Raw genomic sequence first — 21522 nt, forward strand, 5'->3', positions numbered from 1 at the left:
TCAAATCCACTCAACAAATCGTTCAAAATATAGAATACAAGTGGTAAAAAAGCATTCATGTGTTGATGTAATGACAGGGGAGTAGTGATTTCCATAAATATCAGACCGGAGGTAATTGTTGAGAGATGTGGATGTACAATTTATGCCATTTGGGGGAAGAGTTAGCTAGGCTCTGGCTGCCATCTGTGAAGATGTCTTCATTGCAGCCACATCAACTCATGTGCTCTGACTATTGCTGTTATAAAGATCTATCAGTGCACTGGACTGCCACCTCTTTTGCCTTTAAGACCTTATCGTAAAACATTTTCTTTCTAATATTCAGGAAGTTTTTAGAATTAATAAATGGACAATGGTGTTCTCAACACCTGTCTCATGACAACTTACATCAATGGTATAACCACAAACAGCATCTCCATTTAGATTTGCTTCAGATGTTGTGCATCAAACTATCCTTTATCTTCTGTGGAAAATTAGACATGCCTGGGTCCCATCTAATAAAGAAGGGCATCTCATACTTTTGATTCAACAAGTCATCCACATGGTTTCACACATCCACCAGGAATAAATGAATCTTCCGAAGGGATTTGAGAGTAGGAAACATTAATATTTGCTAGTCACAAACCCCAAAGAGGGTCAATGTAAGCAAAAAAACCCAAAAAACAAAAAACAAAACAAAGCACATTTTGATATTAATTATACCTATTCAAAAACCGATCCACTAGATCTTTAGGACCAGAATAGCATATTTGTTTTCTAAGTGTCTAACTCTGTGTTATTCCTTATAAGTATTTTGAAGGAATGTCTGAATGAAATGACTGATATACTCCTTTCTACTTGATTTCTGTAACATGATTCACATTTGATGTTCAATGAAATACTTTTGTAAATCTATCTTTCCAGTTACTTTCTTATATGCATCTCTTGTGTTTCCTAAAGTGTATATTTAAAATGAGGGTCTTCATTCATTACATTTCTAGGGTTTGCATCTAGGGTGCATTTTGTGATATCGAGCAAAGATTGAATTCCAGGTAAAGGCATGGCCACTTTCCATTTCACACTTTGGCTCCTATGTGATAACTAGAATGTGGAGTAAGTTGTGACTTGCAGGGAGAGCTTGCACATTCTTTACATTTGTACAGTTACTCTCTAATAGGAATTCTCTGATGTCCCGTAAGGGCTGGGCACCACTTACAGGCACTGACTTACATTCTTTTTACATTATCAGGTTTCTCTCCAGTGTGAATTCTGTGATGTCGAGTAAGGATTGAGGGCTGGGTAAAGAACTTGCCACATTCTTTACATTGGTAATGTTTCTCTCCAGCATGAATTCTGAGATGTTGAATAAGGTTTGAGCGCCTGGTAAAGGCCTTGCCACATTCTTTACATTGGTAATGTTTCTCTCCAGCATGATCTGAGATGTTGAATAAGGCATGAATGCAAGCTAAAGGCCTTGCCACATTCTTTACACTGGTGAGGTTTCTCTCCAGTGTGAATTCTCAGATGTTGAAAAAGGTGCAAGTGCCTGGTAAAGGCCTTGCCACATTCCTTACATTGGTGAGGTTTCTCTCCACTATGAATTCTGAGATGTCGAATAAGATTTGAGTACCTGGTAAAGGCCTTGCCACATTCCTTGCATTTGTAAGGTTTCTCTCCAGTATGAATTCTGAGATGGCGAGTAAGGTTTGAGTGCTGGGTAAAGGCCTTGCCACATTCCTTACATTTGTAAGGTTTCTCTCCAGTATGAATTCTCAGATGGCGAGTAAGGTTTGAGTGCTCGGTAAAGGTCTTGCCACATTCTTTACATTGGTGAGGTTTCTCTCTAGTGTGAATTCTGTGATGGTGAATAAGGACTGAGTGGTAGCTAAAGGCCTTGCCACACTCTTTACACTGGTGAGGTTTCTCTGCAGTGTGAATTCTGAGATGTTGAATAAGGTGTGAGTGCCTGGTAAAGGCCTTGCCACATTCCTTACATTGGTGAGGTTTCTCTCCACTATGAATTCTGTAATGTCGAGTGAGGTCTGAGGGTCCTTTAAAGGCCTTGCCACATTCCTTACATTTGTAAGGTTTCTCTCCACTATGAATTCTGAGATGTCGAATAAGATTTGAGTACCTGGTAAAGGCCTTGCCACATTCCTTGCATTTGTAAGGTTTCTCTCCAGTATGAATTCTGAGATGTCGAGTAAGGATTGAGTGCTGGGTAAAGGCCTTGCCACATTCCTTACATTTGTAAGGTTTCTCTCCAGTATGAATTCTCAGATGACGAGTAAGGTTTGAGTGCTCGGTAAAGGTCTTGCCACATTCTTTACATTGGTGAGGTTTTTCTCCAGTGTGAATTCTGTGATGGTGAATAAGGACTGAGTGGTAGCTAAAGGCCTTGCCACATTCTTTACATTGGTAAGGTTTCTCTCCACTATGAATTCTGTGGTGTTGAGTAAGGTGTGAGTGCTGGCCAAAGACCTTGCCACATTCTCCACATTGGTAAGGTTTCTCTCCAGTATGAACTCTATGATGTCGAATAAGGTTTGAGTGCTGGCTAAAGGCCTTATCACAATATTTACATTGGTAAGGTTTCTCCCCAGTGTGAATTCGTAGATGTTGAGTAAGGGTTGAGCGCTGGGTAAAGGCCTTGCCACATTCTTTACATTGGTAAGGGGTCTCTCCAGTATGGATGCTCTGATGTCTAGGAAGGTAGGAGTGCCTCCTAAAAGCTTTGCCACATTGTTGACATTTGTGATGTCCCACTCTGATACGGATTTGCCTGTGTTTATTTAGTGATGAGTAGTCCTTAAAGGTTTTACCACATTCTTCACATTTGTACAATTTCGTTCCAAGATGCATTCGCTGATGTTGAGATAGTGCCGAGTGCCAATGAAAGACTATGCCACATTCTCTACAAGTGTACCTTTTCTCTCCAGGACCAATTGTCCTATGTGCATTTAGTCTTTGTGACTGACTCAACACACTTCCAGATTTATTACAAATGTATGTGTTTTTTCCCACACAAATTGTCTGATGATCACCAACACTGGAGGACTCCTTCAGATCTTTCCCACATGCATTATATTTACAAAGATTTTCTTTTATAGGCATACTCTTCTGTATAATATGTTTAGATCTTTGAGACAAAACTTCCTTACCTTTATCACATTCAAAATGGTTATCTGGCAAATGAGTACGTAGACATTTGTTAACAATTGAGCCCTGGTTAAATGTTTTCTCAGATGCAGTGCAAGGAACAATTCTATGTCCATTGAAAATACTCTCGTAGGTTTGTAGGGTTGACTTCTTTGTGACGTGCCCCTCAAATTGACACCCCTTAACAATTTCTTCTTCATTTTTAAATTTATGATTTTCAGAAACAGTTGTCTGAAAGGTCAATCCGATCCTATTTTCAAATTGGTTCAAATACTTATTTTCCACCCGAATGAGGTAACTTTCCACATTTTCCAAATTTTCTTTCGACAAATATTTATGTTTGAATCTTTGACTTGAGTTTTTGGTGACGGAAACACACTGCTTTGTAGAAGTAGCTAACTTAAAAGGGGAGGGTTTGCAAAATACTCTATATCCTTCAGCATATGGGTCAGTGAGATTCTTCCTATGGGCAGATGTCTCCGTTTGGAAATGTCCGTCATATGTTTGATGCCCTTCACTCTCCCCATCGTTGTCACAATCTATTATTAAGTGTAAATTCTCAAGGGTACTATGTTCACCCATTGACACTTTTTGGAGAGAAGGTTCTAAGCACGGCTTTGGCAGGAAATTCTGGGTGCATTGTGAAGATACAGCTGAAAGAGATCAAATAACAGAAGAGTAAAATCATCCCACTTACTACTCTCAGATGAATATACTGAAGACTTCTATTATGTAACCTTAGAATCAATCAGAAAACATCGACTAAATGTTTGAGAAGGAATCATCAGGACTTCATTCCTTCACGGACACATAAAGTTGCATGCAACATACTGACCATATGTCCTAATAGATAATTCTGTAGTACTGTCATGCTATCGTAGAAATCATTTTCTTATACCTTGAATGATCAGGAAAACTACCACATGAGCCCAAAATCACCACAGAAGGAAACTTAAACATAAAACTGAAATCAACAAAATAGCATACAGTAAAACTAAGACCATAGCAACCAGAGGAAGCATTGGCTTTGAGAAAAAATGAACAAAATTGATAGACCTTTCAATCAAGTCAGAATGAAAGAGAAACGACCAACTAAAGCAGCAGTGAAGTGAAAGCAGACATGTTATCACTGATACTGTTGAAATAAAATGAATAAAAGAGGCAACAATGGATAATTATATGCCCACAAACTGATACCAACAGAGGATAATGAATTCAAATAAGGTATAACCACCTATACTCCATCATGAAAACAACAAAAAAAAAATCACTACTGCTGAGTAGTAAGTAGATTCAAAGAGTAATTTAAACAAATACAAACAAAAAAACAAACGAACTCTAAACAAGGAAAGCTGTTATGTCCGATAAATTCAGTGGATCATTTAAACAGGCATTTCACGAGAAAGTACTTAAAATCTCTTCTAGTATTTCCAAGGAGTGAAGATAAGGGAAAATATGAAAATACTCTCTGTGGTACCAGCATTACCAGGTTACAAATGAAAGGAATAACTATTTTAAAGAAGGCTACAAACTCCTAAAAATCTTATCTCTGTTCACAGATGACACGATCTATAGAAAACCCTAAAGGATCCTTATTTTTATTTTGTATTATTTTGGTCATCGCTTGAGTTATTTCTGCTAGGTTTTCTACTGCTTTCGAGTTTTCTATTTTTTAATGCCATAAATGCTTCAGTTAAGGAAAACATTGAAATTAACAACATTACACCAAAAGGAACTAGAAAAGGAAGTCTGTTAGCTGAAATTTAGTAGAGGAAGAAGTTACAAAGCAAAATCTGAAAATATTTTATTTAGAAAGAAAAATCAGAAATAAATGAAATAGAGACCAGAATAAAAAATAACATAACATTGAAAGTAATGCCCAGTGTAACAAGAAAAATAACAAAATTGGTAATGCTTCAACTAGATGTACAATGATATCCTAACAAATCAAATAACTTAGAAAAGAAATCCACTGGGGAGCAGTGGAAAACAACCTGTTTCTTTTCTAAGAAAACAACCTGCAGGTGTCTCTATGTCTAAATGAGTCCTTAGAGGCAGCATATAGTTTTTTATTTTTTTGTTTTTATCTATTTTGATATTCCTGGATCTGGAGGTCTCTTTTCTTCCAGGATTATGGAAGATTTCTGCTAATATTTCTTAAAATAAAGTACTTCCCCCCCCTTTTCTCTCCCTTTTGCTTCTGAGACTCCTATCATGCAAATATTATTACATTTGATGGAGTCTCTGAGTTCCCCGAGTCAATACTGTTGCATGATTCTTCTCCTGTCTTTTGCTTAGAGTCATTATTTTTCTTCATTTTTTTCTTCTTCTAGGTGACAAAGTCATTCCTCTGGTACTTCCAGCCTGCTGTTCACTGCTAAGCCTGTTTCCAATCTTTTCCTTTTCTTTATTTAAAAAAAAACAACTGTTTATTTTTTCCGAGAGATACAGAGACTGAAGGCACAAGAGAGGCAGAGCAAGAGGGAGAGAAAATCTCTATCAGACTCCAGAGGCAGTCACTGCAGAGAACAAGTTGGGGTTCTGTCTCTCAAACCGTGACATCATGACCTAAGCCAAAATCAAGAGTTGGATGCTTAATTCAAGGACCCACCCAAGTGTCCCTCAATCTCATTCATTGCACTGTTCTTCTCTGTTTGATTCTTTTTTAGCGGTTTTAGCTCCCTGGTAAGGTTCTCACTATTCTTTTTTCAACCCAGAGAGTATCCTTATGAATATTGTCTTCAATTCTCCATCATGCATGTTACTTACAACCATTTCACTTAAATCTCTCTTCATGGCCATATCTTCTTCTTTGACTTTGGATAAATTCTTCCACTTTGGCATTTTGTCTAAGGCCCTGCCTTCCTCTGTATGTTAGAAAAGACAGTTATGTCTCCCATAGACCATTTAGACAGCGGCCTGTAGATGCTCTCCTTGATTGCTATGGACAGTGTAGGGTCCCTGGCCTGAACATGGTAAGTCATAGCTAGATGCACTGCAGTCTGCTTGTGAATTGAGACCTGACATCAACTCCACCAGAACTGAGGCCCTCCAGAACTGTTTGGTCAGGAAATGAGGTGTGGGCAGCAACTTGTCCAGGTCTCTTGGGGCAGGGACCGACCTGGCTGAGAATGAGGCAGGCTTGACAGAGAAGGGCAGGCCCACCAGAGCATAGGGAGGTGGGAGCTTGGAGTAAGGTAGGCAGACATCCAGAGTCTCTACTGAGTTACTTCCCTCGGGTGGCTCTGTGTTTATGCTGAGGGGCAGGGGAGAGAAGGGGCTCCAGATAGAACGTTTTTGACCTCAAAACTGACATTGAGGGTGTAGTTTTGTGAGATTTCTCAACATCACTAGAGGCAGAAAAAGACAGAACTGACAGAAGTCTGTTCCAAGATAATAATGAGGTTAGTCCATGTGAAGAAATGATTTGTTCAAGACAATGAAAAGAAAGCATGCTCAAACATTTTCAGAATACACTGAAATTTGTAGCCATGTTGGGGAAAGACAAAGAATAGAAATCTATGTCTGTACGCAAACCACACAACAGGTATTTTTAATACATTTCTGATTGGAATCGTAAAGATAATGATATGTTTGGAAAAAGAAAAAGATTTGTGCCTGTGGTTTCAATATTAGAGAAGATTTCTAAAACATATTAAAAAAACCCACTAGCCATGAAAAAGAATTATAGAGGACCAACATTTATGTTTCTTGTTCTCAGTGGATCATAGAGATGTGATCCGTTTGTGAAATTCTACTGAAGTGTTCCCTTATGATCTGTACATGTGATTTCACTTAAAAAGAAAAAACTCATCAAAAAATAGTAGTCAATAGATAAGTATCAGTGTACATATAGTAACAAATTGAAATTAAATGTAGAAAGTAATGTCACACAGTGACTAGATTTTAAAAGCATGCTTCAAAAAAAAAGTATGTTTTAATTTCTACCTAAAGTAATATGTTACTGAGTATACAATGTCCAGAGAAATAGAATGAAATTTAGAACTATTTTCTGAATATGAATACAGGGAAACACAGGAAACAAAAAATAGGTAAGGTATCTGGAAAAAACAAACGTGGTAAATCCAAACCACAATATCTTCATTAGAATTCTAAACGTAAGTAAACAATATGTTCCTGGCAGCTAAAATTTGCTTGAAGATAGTCCATTGAAATTTTCCTAGAACTATACCTACAAGAAGACGATAACAATAGGAAAAGAAGCAAAAGACAACAACCATGCAGTCATAACCAATCAAACAAGCAACAAAGCAATATATCATATAGAATAATCTTTAAAAGGAAGGGCTTTGGTGGCTCCTGGGTGGCTCAGTCGGTTGAGCGTCCGAATTCAGCTCAGGTCATAACCTCACGGTTTGTGGGTTCAAGCCCCGCATTGGGCTCTGTGCTGACAGCTTGGAGCCTTGAGCCTGCTTCGGATTCTGTGTCTCCTTCTCTCTCTGCCCCTCCTCCACTTATGCTCCATCTCTCACTGTCTCTCAGAAATAAATAAATGTAAAAAAAAAAATTTAATGAAAAAAAAGGAAGGACTTTGTCACTGTATTAATAGTGTTATTTTTCAATATCAAGTTACACTATTTTAATATTCTACTCCCTGGATAAACAATCTTAGTGTGTGTGTGTGCATATTTATACACACATGTACACTTGTATTAAGCATACAAATATAAATACATGTATATAGGGAAACCTTTCTTAGCTCATGAGACATAAAAACATTCATCATAAAGAAGTGACATCACAAAAATAGTGACAGAGGTAATTTCCACTCAGTACTTCTCAGAGTAAGCTCAACTGGCAACTATTCACATGAGACATCACTGGGGAAATCTCAATACCCCCAAATAACAGGTATTGAAAAGGAATTCTTGTCCTTCTGTTGAGCCAATGTGAAATGTGGGTAGAACATGCTACCCTACTTTATCTTATTGGTTTCTACAATTGATAGATATCCTCTTCCCACTCAGGTCCGAATGGGTGTAAGGACAGCCCAGGCTGTGAAACATCATAGCGTCATCTAGCCTAAAAACTGGGTAGGCTGTTTAGAGCAGAAATATGCTCAGTGCTGGTGACTGGTGACCAGCTTCCCAAGCAATCAGTGCTCTGCACACAGTTCGGAGCACAGACTTGACTCACAACAGGGCTGAGTGGATGTGAGGAAGGTCTCTGCCAGCTGTGGGTCAGGATCCCTGGAAGAACACCCATCAACACTGGATCAGACCTATGTTGGGCTTATATTCCTGTGATGCCAGTGCTTTGAGGAACTACCCACATGCCTTGTTGGTTCTAACTGTTAGTGTCCAGCAGCCTTCTTCCTCTTCAACACCATCTCTGGCATGTGACATCTTCAAGCTATGCCCACAACGTTCTCCTCTCCATCAACCTCCACAAAACTGGGCCTGGGAAAGGACAGACACCTATGGCATCCAACATCATCTTGTCCACAGTACCACTAGACAATTTAATCAATCATGAGAAAAGGATCTGACTCAATCCCAGAAAACCACCACGTTGATTCACAAGTCCCCATCTCTGTCACATTTGTTCATCACAAGAAGTTTTCAAAGACCTTGCAGTGACCACAGGGAGCTTCTTGTCAGAGCTTTCATCACATTTCAGGAGTTTCTCATACTTGCTTTTAGTAGGAACTATTTTCCTCTCAAAGTATATTATCCTCATGTTTTATCTGTCCTCATAATTCTCTCCATTCTAAGTGCCTGAAGGAATCCTGTGTACAATTGATGTTTTTTTTTTCCTGTTCCTTCCATTGAAGTGGTGTCAACAATGTATTGCGATATTAGAAATGGCTCAGTTGATTCAACTACCAACCATTTCTTTTATATTAAAAAATTCTAGGAACGCCTGGATGGTACAGTCAGTTTAGCATCTGACTTCAGCTCAAGTCATGATCTCACGGTTTATGAGCTTGAGCCCCATGCATCAGGCTCTGTGCTGACAGTGCAGATCCTGCTTGGGGTTCTCTCACTTTCCCTCTCTGTCCCTTCACCATTCTCTCTCTCTCTCTCTGATAATTAAGCATACTTTTTAAAAATTTAAAAATTCTAAGCTACTAAAAACCAAGAAGAGCCAGCATGGCTTTTGTGGGAGGGGGCAGTCTCCCTAACTGAGGAAAGAACAATCGTGATGGCTACATCACTGGAATGGAGATGAGGAGACAGAAGAACTGGAGAGGATTTGGAAAGAAAACGAGTAAAATTTACCCTTCTATAATTCAGAGTCACTCGTGGAGCCTAGAACAGATGTCCTTCCCCACATGAAGAATTCATGCCAATGCTTCAGCCTGAATGTTTTTTTATCTCTTATCTTGAGCTGCATCATCACTCTTAATAGAATACTGTTTTCTTCCTACAGTTAGAACATCTACTAAACTCTCAGCACTGTCCATGTTCCTTTCAAATAAATTTGAAAACAACCCATGACTCACGGTTCTCCAAGTTTTCACCTCAGCAAATTCTTCCACTAAAGGGAGTAACTTGGATGAGGTCACTCTTGAGAAGGGAAAAGAATAGTATCTAAAGAAGTTTTACTCAGTGTTCTTCTCCAATCAAGAAGGAAGGAAATGTATCAAATACACTACATGGAATTTAATATACTCCCTGTAGAATTACTGCCATATTCAAATAACATTTGAACACCATGTCATTTCATGAAAACTAATCTTAAAATCACTGCACAAGTCATAGAAGCAACAGTTTAAAACTTTGGAACATGGCAACAGAGTACATCCTACATGAGTGATAGCCAGGCAGGCACGACAGGATTTGCATGGGGAGATTCTCACACCAAGATGCACAGAGATATAGGACACATACAGCCAATACAAACAATGTAGAGAAGTATTCCCTTTTTTTTTTTTTTAATTCGTAACATTTTTGGTTGTAAGGAAATCATCAATTTTGAGATTTTGAATATCCTCATTTGAACAAATATTCCCATTCCTTCTTAAGATCTATATTTGGGTACACACATATGCACACGTCTACTTCCTCCTAATTAGTACTGTTATTCCAAAATCATTCTTTAACTTAATATAACATATTGCATTCTGTGCCTATCAAAACCATAAAAATCTGTGTTCCACATGGTCACAGAAACCGCAGAAGGAAAAAAAAAAACTAAACTAAACACATAGGTTAAGACTTTAAATAGTGATTGAGTTCGGTAGAGAGGTCTTATATTTGTAGTAACTTTGTTCGGTTAGTAGGTGTTAGGTAGAACCAGTGTGCATCATTCCGTGGGCCAAGGATCAATAAAGAGAAATAAATGACTACTCATAGGCCATGGAGTATGCATATAACACGTCATGGGGGGCAAGATGTAGAGGTCAAGGATGAGCCCAGGCAGAGGGAATGGCAGGAATTGGGACATGTGTCTTTTTTGGAGTGCGTGGTTGGACAGCTGTGGAGCTCCTGGGCTAAGTCTAGAATGCACAATTCACATCAAAATGAGTGGAGAATGGCAGACGCTCTCTGCAGGGGCCTTCTCTAAAGGATGTGACAGGCAAATATACTGAGAGTGGGCACTCTTACACAAATGATGATTGGGGAACTCCTATCAGGAACCTCTGTTTGCTTGTGACTGTGGGGCTATTATTTACTGAGTTTGCTATTGGGTGAAGCTAGAGTCAGTTGAAATCCCTGTAGTCAGTCTGTTTATACAAAATGGACTGCAAGGCAGCAGTATCAGGAAATTGTTCAGCTACATTCTCAATAATACTCCTATAGCATCCTTATTAAAAGCACCTAATGCCCCAGCACTTAAAAAAGGAAGAAAAGATATAATATGTAAACTTTGGGAAAATTAAGTTCAACGAATTTGAGGTTTAAGTCCACTGGAAAAAAAAATTATTAGTGATAGCACCGCACTGCTTAAACAAGTACAAGTGACCCATAAATAAGGCAGGGGTTTGGTGTACCCACCACCCATGCAGTTGAAAATCTGTGTACAAGTTTGACTCCCCAACACGTCATTTTAATAGCCTACTACTGACAAGAAAAGCAGTCAATTAAAATATACTTTGTATGTTATAGGTGTTTATTATGGTATTCTTACCACCAAGGAAGCCCAAGAAAAGAAAACATTAAGACAATTCAAAGGAAGAGAAGTTATATTTACAGTACTGTACTATAAATAAATCTGCCTATAAGTTGGACCCACACAGCTCAAACTCATCTTGTACAAGAGTCAAGCGTACCTTGTGTTCCTGTTTACCTGCAACCTGGATGAAGATGGGGCAGGCTAAGGTTGCATTAGGATACCACTTCTTTCAGTATAAATCCGTGTTAACATATTCAAATCCATTCAGGATGATTAATGAATATATATTAATTTCAAATAGACTCTTAACAAACCACTACAAAATCACTGTGTGATCCTTGGTCAAAATACACATTGAAATCTTTCAAGAACCACTATGTTTTTCTCTAATGTATTGATTTGTGAGTTGTACTTTCCATGTTGTTCAAACTAAGGCTAATTATTGAGTAAAAGTAGATCGACAATCATCTTTCACCCCTTTAGAGAAGAGTTAGCTATACTTCCTCAGATATCCGTGAAAATATCTTGATTTCGGATACATAACTAATATTCTTGACTTGTAACAATTGCTATTATGACGATATACTCAGGTATTTATGAGCTACCACTGTATTTTTTCTACACACGAATTGGCAAAATATTTAAATTCAGAACGTTTCTCTGTCAAGCATTTTTTTGCAAAACATGATGCCTTGAACACTTCTTGGTGGCTGATGTCACTCTTATATATCCATCACAAACAGCATCCGCATGTAAGATTCCTTCCTACGTAGGACATACCAGAGTCCTTAATCTTCCCAGGAAAAAATAGGTAAACATGAATTTCCTATCATAAAAGAGTCCCTCATGTCTGTGAGACAACAAAAATCAAATCATTTTCCATGCACAGAAGCACTAAAGCCATAGCATGAGATGATTTATGGGTAAAATTAGTAATATATGCCATGTTAAATTAACCCTCAAATATGGACAATAGAAAAAAGGAGACAGACTGAGAATAATTGTCCTTCTGCAGACATCCATTCTGCCTTGATCCTTTCAGACATCTTAAAAATACACCTGACCATTCAATAGCATGCATGTAAACTGGGTGTGTCCATTTATACACAGGTTTTTAAAAATATAAACCCATTCACTACTGTAAATGTGTTTTCATTATAGTTTTCTTAATCTTTTGTTTTCTCAAGCTTCCTTAATTCTAACAATACCATTTATACCACAGACAACTAAGAATGGGATGATTGACTGGTAATGTTGTAGGTAAGCCTTGGGGTCAACAATAGGCTATTTCCATGGAATAGTAGGTATGGTTTTAAGTTCCGAGGACTCAAGAGATACTCAGATTTTCCATGATGGAGGGGTTAGTGCCCCTTATGCCTACACTGATGGAAGTGATATCCAGGTTTCAACTTTGGATTTTCCTCTCCATAAACACTCTGATTTAGAATCATGTCTGAAAAGTGGTATTGACTTACTGCTTCCTGGGGTGAATTCTCTCATTTTATTTAGATTTGCCTTTTCATTCCATACTTTGCCAAATGTCTACATCTTAGTAAAGTTTTTATCCTTTATAAAGGCTTTGGTTTTTCCTGAAGTGTATATTAAAACCCAAAATACTTCCTCATTCATTATATTTCTAAGGTTTCTATCCACTATGTTTTCTCTGATGCTGAGGAAGGGTTCAGTTCCATGGAAAGAGGTTGCCAATATTCTTGACATTTGTAAGTTACCTCCCCAGGATGTATTATCTCATTTTGAACAGTTTTGCTTACAAACTAAATGCTTCACCACATTCTTTACATTTGTAGGGTTTCACTCAGTGTACTCTCGCTGATGTTCAGAAATTTTGTATTTGGGCTTAACAACTTTGCCGGGCGTGTGTGTGTGTGTGTGTTTATATATACTTAAATACATTTATTTAGGGTTCTCCCCAGTATGTACCTCCTTAGGTAGAAGCGTATTGAGTGGTAAAGACTTTGCCTCATTGTATAAATTTGTTAGATTTCTTCCCATTATTAAATACATCTCTGCTGTTGAGTGAGTTTTGAAGACTAGCTAAAAGCTGTCCAGAGTGATTATATTTGTAAGTCTTCTCTCCAGTGTGGATACAATCATGTACAATCAGATTTAAGCTTACATAGAAGACTTTTCCACATTTCTTAATCTTATACTGGTTTTCTGGAGATGGAATTCTCTCCTGTGTACTAACATTTCACCCTGGATTCATGTTTCTCCCACACTCAGTGCCTTGGTACCTTCTATCTCCACTATAAACACACAGTAATTACAGAAGCTAGAGGGCTCAACTCAAGGCCTTCCTAAGATCACAGCACATAAATGCCTGTTCCAAATTAAGTCTTATATTGTAACTATTGAACGGTGATGTGTGGATTAAACCCTCCTGTGTTTATCAAAATCAGAGCCTTGGGAACAGGGGGATTACGTGTTGGTGGAAATATAATGAACCCTCCAAACGGGGCTTCTCAAATCAATCACATTTAGAATTTTTATCTTCCTTTCCAAATGCCTAACTCTCAGAATATTTCAGGGAATGGCTAATCCAACTTTATATTTGAAATACTTCCAGTGACTATTTTCAGTATGGACGAGATGACTTTCCAGCATTTCGAAACATCCTTCCAGAGAATATGTTTGTTTAAAAATGGATTTTTGACTACTGCTTCAAAGACACTGTTCTGCAAATAACTGACTTAAGGTGGGGTTTTCTCCAGAAGGTTTTCTATCCTTGATCTCTTCTAGCAGTAGCATTTCATTACGGATAATTGTTCCTGTTTGGTTATACCCATCATAGTAAACACTCTGCACTTCCCTGCACCCCATCACCTTGCCCATCATCCCTTAAGTATAAATAGTCAGGACCACAGTGTCCACTTCTTCCCATATCACTCTACCAAAGGACTCTTGTTGGTTTGTCTACCAACAAGCCTAGGGTGTTATGGAAAGATACAACTAAGAGATACAAAAGCAGTCATCACAGTTAGTACACTGACATGCATATATGTAAGTACGCTAATGTGCAAAAATACCCATGATAGGATACGACCAGCATGGAGAAATAGGAAGCACCTGGACTTTGCTCCTCCATGGAGACAAAAATAGACCAAAGGACCTTTTTGAGGGCTCCAGAAGCCCATTAGGAGAATACAGCACACACAGTCAAGTACAAATGAAGAAGAGTCACGTGGACACTTGCCTACAACAGCTGCTCACCCTCCCTGACACTCTATGACAATACAGTGAGAAAAGTGTTCCCTCTGTTGAGGACAGAAACAAATGTATGTTCGACGATCTGGCTTCTTCGCTGTCCTGAGGGGTTCCCTTCTGTTATTCATGACATGGAAATCAGAAGGAATGAGAGCATCCTCTGGATACTCTGTGTTGGCTGCTCAGACAGAAGGTGAGCATTTGTTCAAACACGGGAGAGACTACAGAGCTGAAGACAAACCGAGACAGGAAGGTATCACGGGCTCTAAAAAGTAACCGCATTTCTAAACTTGGCAGTTACAGAAATTCAGACATGACAAATGCCCAGAACGTGTGTCACTGCCCCAACAATTACTCTATTTTGTGTTCCTCTTTACAAATCAAGTCCATCATCCAGGGCCCGGAGGCTTTTCTTTGTTTTGTTTTATGTTTTTATGGTTTGCGTTGTTTTTGTTTGTTTGTTAATTACCAATTGTCACCCAAAGATATCAAGGGATGCAAAGAAAGAGGAAATCACGTTCCAATTACAGGAACAAAATATATCTCCAAAACTGGTCCTAAGTTAATAAAGTAGTATTAATTGCCTGACAAGGAATTCAAAATAACCACCATAAAGATGCTCATGGAGGAAGAAGAAAAATAGGTAACTAAATGATAGCACGAAAACTATTCATGACCAAAATGTAAAGCCAAGGAAACAGAACATATCACCAACAATGAACAAGAAATTGGGAGATGAAGAGTACAATTGCTGAATTTAAAAATACACTAAGGGGTCAACAACAGACTTGATCAAGTAGAATAAAGAATCAGACAAACTAAAGTACTCTTGTGTTCAATACCTGCTAAGAATCAAAGGACAGGGTCTATGGACTCATGGAACACCAACAAGTGATCCAATATGTACCTTATGGGAACCCCTTAGGAGAGGGGAGGGAAAGGGGGCAGAGCATTGATATGAAGAGCTCAAGTCTTGTATGTGGAAAGAGGAGACAATTGCAACAAGCTCAGTCAATTCACAGTAGGATAAATATCAAGACGTGAACACAGTGACGCCTTATAATTAACCTATCAAAACTCACAGGCAAGAAGAGAAATTTGACCCAGTATGGCAAAAGCAACTCGTCTCGTCCAAGAGAGCTCCTGTAAGATTAGTTGTGGGATGATTAGTAGATCTTATAGGAAAAAGAGCCAGTGTATTTAAGTATTGAAAGTTCAAAACATATCCACTAAGAATACCCTACCTAGCATAACTGTTTTCCATGAATGTAGAAATGGAGACTTTCCCAAGTAAAAACCAGTCTAAGTTTCCAAGTAGACCTGTCCTACAGGAAATATTAAGCAAATCCTTCTGGTTGAAATAAGAGGATTGTAACCAGTAACTAAAACCACATGAGAACATAAAGCTCTCTGCTAAATATAAAAAATACACAATTGGAGTGCCTGGGTGACTCAGTTGATTAAGTGACTGACTTCTGCTCAGGTCATGATCTCAAGGTCCATGAGTTCTACCCCCATGTCGGGCTCTGTGCTGCAGTCAGAACCTGGAGTCTTCTTCAGATTCTGTGTGTCTGTCTCTCTCTACATTTCCCCCATTTGCACTCTCTGTCTCTCTCTCAAAAATAAAAACACATTACGAAATCTAAAAAAACTACACAATTATAGAAACCTGTCACCTTGTAATGAGGTAGAACAAGTCATTTTAATTTCTGCTACAATACTTTTTTCAGTAAGAGCATAAAAAATCAGGGGTGCCTGGGTGGCTCAGTCAGTTAAGCATCAAACTGCAGCTCAGATCATGATCTCGCCGCTCATGAGTTTGAGCCCCATGTCAGGCTCTGTGCTATCAGAGCCTTCTTTCAATCCTCTGTCCCACTCTCTCTCTGACCCTTCCCTGATCCTTTGCTCTAAATAAATAAAAAAAGAAACAAACTTTAAAAAAAGAGTATAAAAAATCATAAATGTAGGTAATAAAGTACCTATGAAAAGATAGAAATTGTGACATCAGTAAGTTAAGGTGGGCACAGGGGTGGAGATGAAAAGTAGAATGATTGTGTATGCAACTGAGAGTATCAGTTTAAAATGAGTTTTTATACCTTGAAGTTGCTTTAAGTAATCTTTATTAAGCCACAAATACTACAGAGGACACACAAGTTAATGAGAATGGTACCAAATCATGTCATGGGAATAGCACCACAATTAAGGATAAAAATTCTAAATTTGATCCAAATCAACCACAAGAAAACATTTGGAAAGGTAACAAATACTTGGAGACTGAAGAACATCCTACTAAAGAATGAATGGGCTAACCAAGAAGTCAAGGAGGAAATTAAAAAGTATATGGGAGCCAATGAAAATGATAACACCACAACCCAAACCTCTGGGACACAGCAAAGGTGGTCATAAGAAGAAAGTTTATAGCAATCCAGGCCTTCCTAAAGAAGGAAGAAAGATCTCAGATACACAACGTAGCCTTATGCCTTAAGGAGATGGAAAAAGAACAGCAAATAAAACCCCAAACCAGCAGAAGACAGGAAATAATAAAGATTAGAGCAGAAATTAATGCTACCAGAACCAAAAAACAAGTAGAACAGGTCAAAGAAACCAGAAGCTGGTTCTTGGAAAGAATTAACAAAATTGATAAATTAGCCAGTTTGATCAAAAAGAAAAAGGAAGGGACCCCAATAAATAAAATCAAGAATGAAAGAGGAGAGATCTCAACACAGCAGAAATAGAAACAATCATAAGGGAATATTATGGGCAATTATATGCCAATAAAATGGCAACGTGGAAGAAATGGACAAATTCCTAGAAACATATACACTACCAAAACTGAAACAGGAAGAAATAGAAAATTTGAACCACACACATAACTACTAAGGGAATCAAATAGTAATCAAAAATCTTCCCAAAACCAACATTCCAGGGCCAGATGGTTTTCCAGGGGAATTCTACCAAACATTTAAGCAAGAGTTAACACCTATTCTCTTGAAGCTGCTCCAAAAGATAGATATGGAAGGAAAACTTCCAAACTCATTCTATGAAGCCAGCATTACCTTGATTCCAAAATCGGAGAGAGACCCTACTAAAAAGAACTATAGACCAATTTCCCTGATGAACATGGATGCAAAAATCCTCAAGAAGTTATTAGCCATTCAGTTCCAACAATAAATTAGAAAAATTATTCACCACAACCAAGTGGGATTTACACCTGGGATGCAGGGCTGGTTCAAATCTGCAAAACAAATAACGTGATTCATCACATCAATAAAAGAAAGGACAAGAACCATACGATCCTTTCAATAGATGCAGAAAAAGCATTTGACAAAATACAGCATCCTTTCTTGATAAAAAAAAAAAACCCTCAGGTAAGTAGGGATAGAAGGATCACATCTCAAGATCATAAAAGCCATATATGAATGACCCAATGCTAATATTATCCTCAATGGGGAAAAACTGAGAGCTTTCCCCCAAAGGTCAGGAATGAGACAGAGATGTCCACTCTCACCACTGTTATTCAACATAGTATTGGAAGACTTAGCCTCTGCAATCAGACAACAGAAAGAAATAAAAGGCATCAAAATCGGCCAGGAGGAGGTCAAACTTTCACTCTTTGCAGATGACATGACACTCTATATGGAAAACCCTAAAGATTCCACTAAAAATTGTTAGAACTGGTTCATGAATTCAACAAAGTTTCAGGATATAAAATCAATGCACAGAAATCGGTTGCATTTTTATACACCAACAATGAAGCAACAGGAAGAGTAATCAAGGAATTTATCTCAATTACATTTGCACCAAAAATCATAAAATACTTAGGAATAAATCTAACCAAAGAGGTGAAAAAGTTGTACACTGAAAATCACTATAGCAAGTTTATGAAAAAAATTGAAGACACACAAAAAATGGAAAAAGATTTATGCTCCTGGATGGAAGAACAAATATTGTTAAAATGTCAATAGTACCCAAAGCAACCTACATATTCAATGCAATCTGTATCAAAATAACACCAGCATTCTTCACAGAGCTAGAAGAAATAATCCTAAAATCTGTGTGGAACCAGAAAAGACCCCAAAGAGCTAAAGCAATCTTGAAAAGTAAACCAAAGGAGGAGGCATCAGAATCCCAGAGCTACAAGCTACACTACAAAGCTGTAATCCTGAAGACAGTTTGGTACTGGCACAAGAACAGACACGCAGGTCAGTGGAACAGAATAGAGAACCCAGAAATGGACCCAGAAATGTGTGGCCAACTAATCTTTGACAAAGCAGGAAAGAACATGCAATGGAATAAAGACTTTCTCTTCAGCAAGTGGTGCTGGGAAAACTGGACAGCGACATGCAGAAGAATCAACCTGGACCACTTTCTTACACCATACCCAAAAATAAACTCAAATGGATGAAAGACCTCAATGTAAGACAGGAAGCCATCAAAATCCTCAAGAAGAAAGCAGGCAAAAACCTCTTTGATCTTGGCCGCAATAACTTCTTACTCAACAAGTCTCCGGAGGTAAGGGAAACAAAAGCAAGAATGAACTACCGGGACCTTGTCAAAATAAAAAGCTTCTGCACAGCCAAAGAAACAGTCAACAAAACTAAAAGGCAACAGACAGAATGGGAGACGATATTTGCAAATGACATATCAGATAAAGGGTTAGTATCCAAAATCTACAAAGAACTTACCAACTCAACACCAAAAAAAACAAATAATCCAGTGAAGAAATGGGCAAAGACATGAATAGACACTTCTCCAAAGAAGACATCCAGATGGCCAATGGACACATGAAAAAATGCTCAACATCACTGATCATCAGGGAAATATGAATGAAAACCACCATGAGATACCACCTTACACCTGTCAGAATGGCTAATATTAACAACTCAGGCAACATCAGATGTTGGCAAGGATGCAGAGAAAGAGGATCTCTTTTGCATTGTTGGTGAGAATGCAAGCTGGTGCAGCCATTCTGGAAAACAGCATGGAGGTTCCTCAAAAAACTAAAAATAGAACTACCCTATGAACCACCAATTGCACTACTAGGTATTTATCCAAGGGATACAGGTGTGCTGTTCGAAGGGACACACGCACCCCAATGTTTACAGCAGCACTATCAACAATAGCCAAAGTATGGAAAGAGCCCAATGTCCATTGATGGATGAATGGATAAAGAAGAAGTGGTACATCTATACAATGGAGTATTACTCGGCAATCAAAAAGAATGAAATCTTGCCATTTGCAACTATGTGGATAAAACTGGAGGGTATTACACTAAGCGAAATTAGTCAGAGAAAGACAAATATCAAATGACGTCACTCATATAAGGACTTTAAGAGACAAAACAGATAAACATAAAGGAAGGGAAACAAAAATAGTATAAAAACAGGGAGGGGGACAAAGCATAAGAGACTCATAAATATGGAGAACAGACAGAGGGTTACTGGAGGGAGTGTTGAGGGGGGTGGGCTAAATGGGTAAGGGGCATTAAGGAATCTACTCATGAAATCATTGTTGCAATATACACTAACTAATTTGGATGTAAACTAAAAAAAGAAAATTCAGATAAACTATAAGAAAAAAATCCTCATAATAAAATTTATGGAAAAGAGTATAATAAAAAAATTCTAAACTTGATACAGTGGTAGAGAATTATTATTGTTATTTATTTATTTATTTATTTATTTATTTATTTATTTATTTATTTTGAGAGAGAACGGGGGAGGGCAGAAGGAGAAGGAGAGAGAATCCCAGCAGGTTCCATTCTCACCTCAAAGCCTGACATGGACTCAATCTGATGACCCTGAGCTCATGACCTGAACCCAAATCAAGACTTGGATGTTTAACATACTGAATCACCCAGGTACTCTGGAAATATAGAATGTTGGACAATTACTTTCAATTCATAAAAGAGATTCTCTCATGCAAGGAGAATATAAAGTCACCAATAAATACAAGATGAAATTAATGGTCTATTATGACAACTAACCAAGACATTAGTTGTCTATTATTATGACAATTCACTGAGGCATGATAAAACATTCACTGACCACTAACCAAGGAAAGAGAAAAATAAGATGAGTCCCAAATTATGTATGGGTCATATTTATACAAAGAAATACATACATAACCTTACTGGTAAGGGGCATGGCTGATTCATACTTGACTCCAACTCACATGTTCTTAAAATGTACTCGATGAACACTGACATCCTGTAACAAGATACACAGGTAAATGAAACTACAACTAACTCATGTGTGGAACGTCCCATACAAAAGAAAGTACATTATTATAGAATGCAAAACCAGAATCAGACAAAATTTAACTCCAACCAGTCTACATAAAAGAAATAGATTAATCCTTTCAAAGGAAATGTACTATGTAACTATAATTTTGAACTGCAACTATGGACCCATGAAAAAGAAGCTTTTGAATTGTCATGTCTTCATTGGCAATTCACAGGAAAGATATCCATTAAAATCAACTACTGAAAAATTTTACAAATAAGCACGTAAAAGACATTACAAAGGTATTATTTTCTTAAGATATTCCTCTTCTTACACAGAGTGTAAGGGTATAATCCATTCTTTAGAACCAAGCTGACTAAAAAAAACCTTTCCTTTTATATCAACAAACACTGCCAAAGTTGGAATATACAGTGAAAATCACTTCATAATCAAATAAATATTTGGGATGAAATTCAGATACATGCTGAGGAAAGTGAGAGAATAATCTTGTGATTAATTTTTCATGAGGTAAGATTACATTTATAAACAATCCTTTTCTTTTTTTAATATGGATTTTAGTAATTATCTACTTCAATTCCTTTTGTTTTTAAACTTTATTTATTACTGAGAGAGAGATCATGCAAACGGTGGAGGGGCAAAGGGAGAGGGGACAGATAATCTAAGCAGGCTCCACATGGACAGCAGACAGCCCCATGCTAGGTTCCAATTCCCCAACTGTGAGATCATGAACTGAGCCCAAGTCCAATGTTCAATTGACTGAGCCACTCAGTCACCCTCTATTTCCTACAAGGCACATACCCAGGTCATAGAGAACTTTTGATTTAAAAAATCAGAGATG

At 37.8% G+C, this 21522-nt stretch overlaps 1 protein-coding gene across 1 annotated transcript in view; it reads right to left on the reverse strand.

Moving 5' to 3' along the window:
• Positions 1–21522, reverse strand: part of LOC132691074 (uncharacterized) — a 22441-nt gene continuing 919 nt past the window's right edge. The window contains 2 exon segments of the mRNA XM_078439373.2: positions 1–1410; positions 1412–3788. Of these exon segments, the coding sequence (XP_078295499.2) occupies positions 1203–1410; positions 1412–3717 (2514 nt within the window). The 5' untranslated portion in view covers positions 3718–3788 and the 3' untranslated portion in view covers positions 1–1202.

Source organism: Panthera onca, chromosome E2 (genome assembly GCF_046562875.1).
Source record: "Panthera onca isolate mPanOnc1 chromosome E2, mPanOnc1 haplotype 2, whole genome shotgun sequence".
NCBI lineage: Eukaryota > Metazoa > Chordata > Mammalia > Carnivora > Felidae > Panthera > Panthera onca.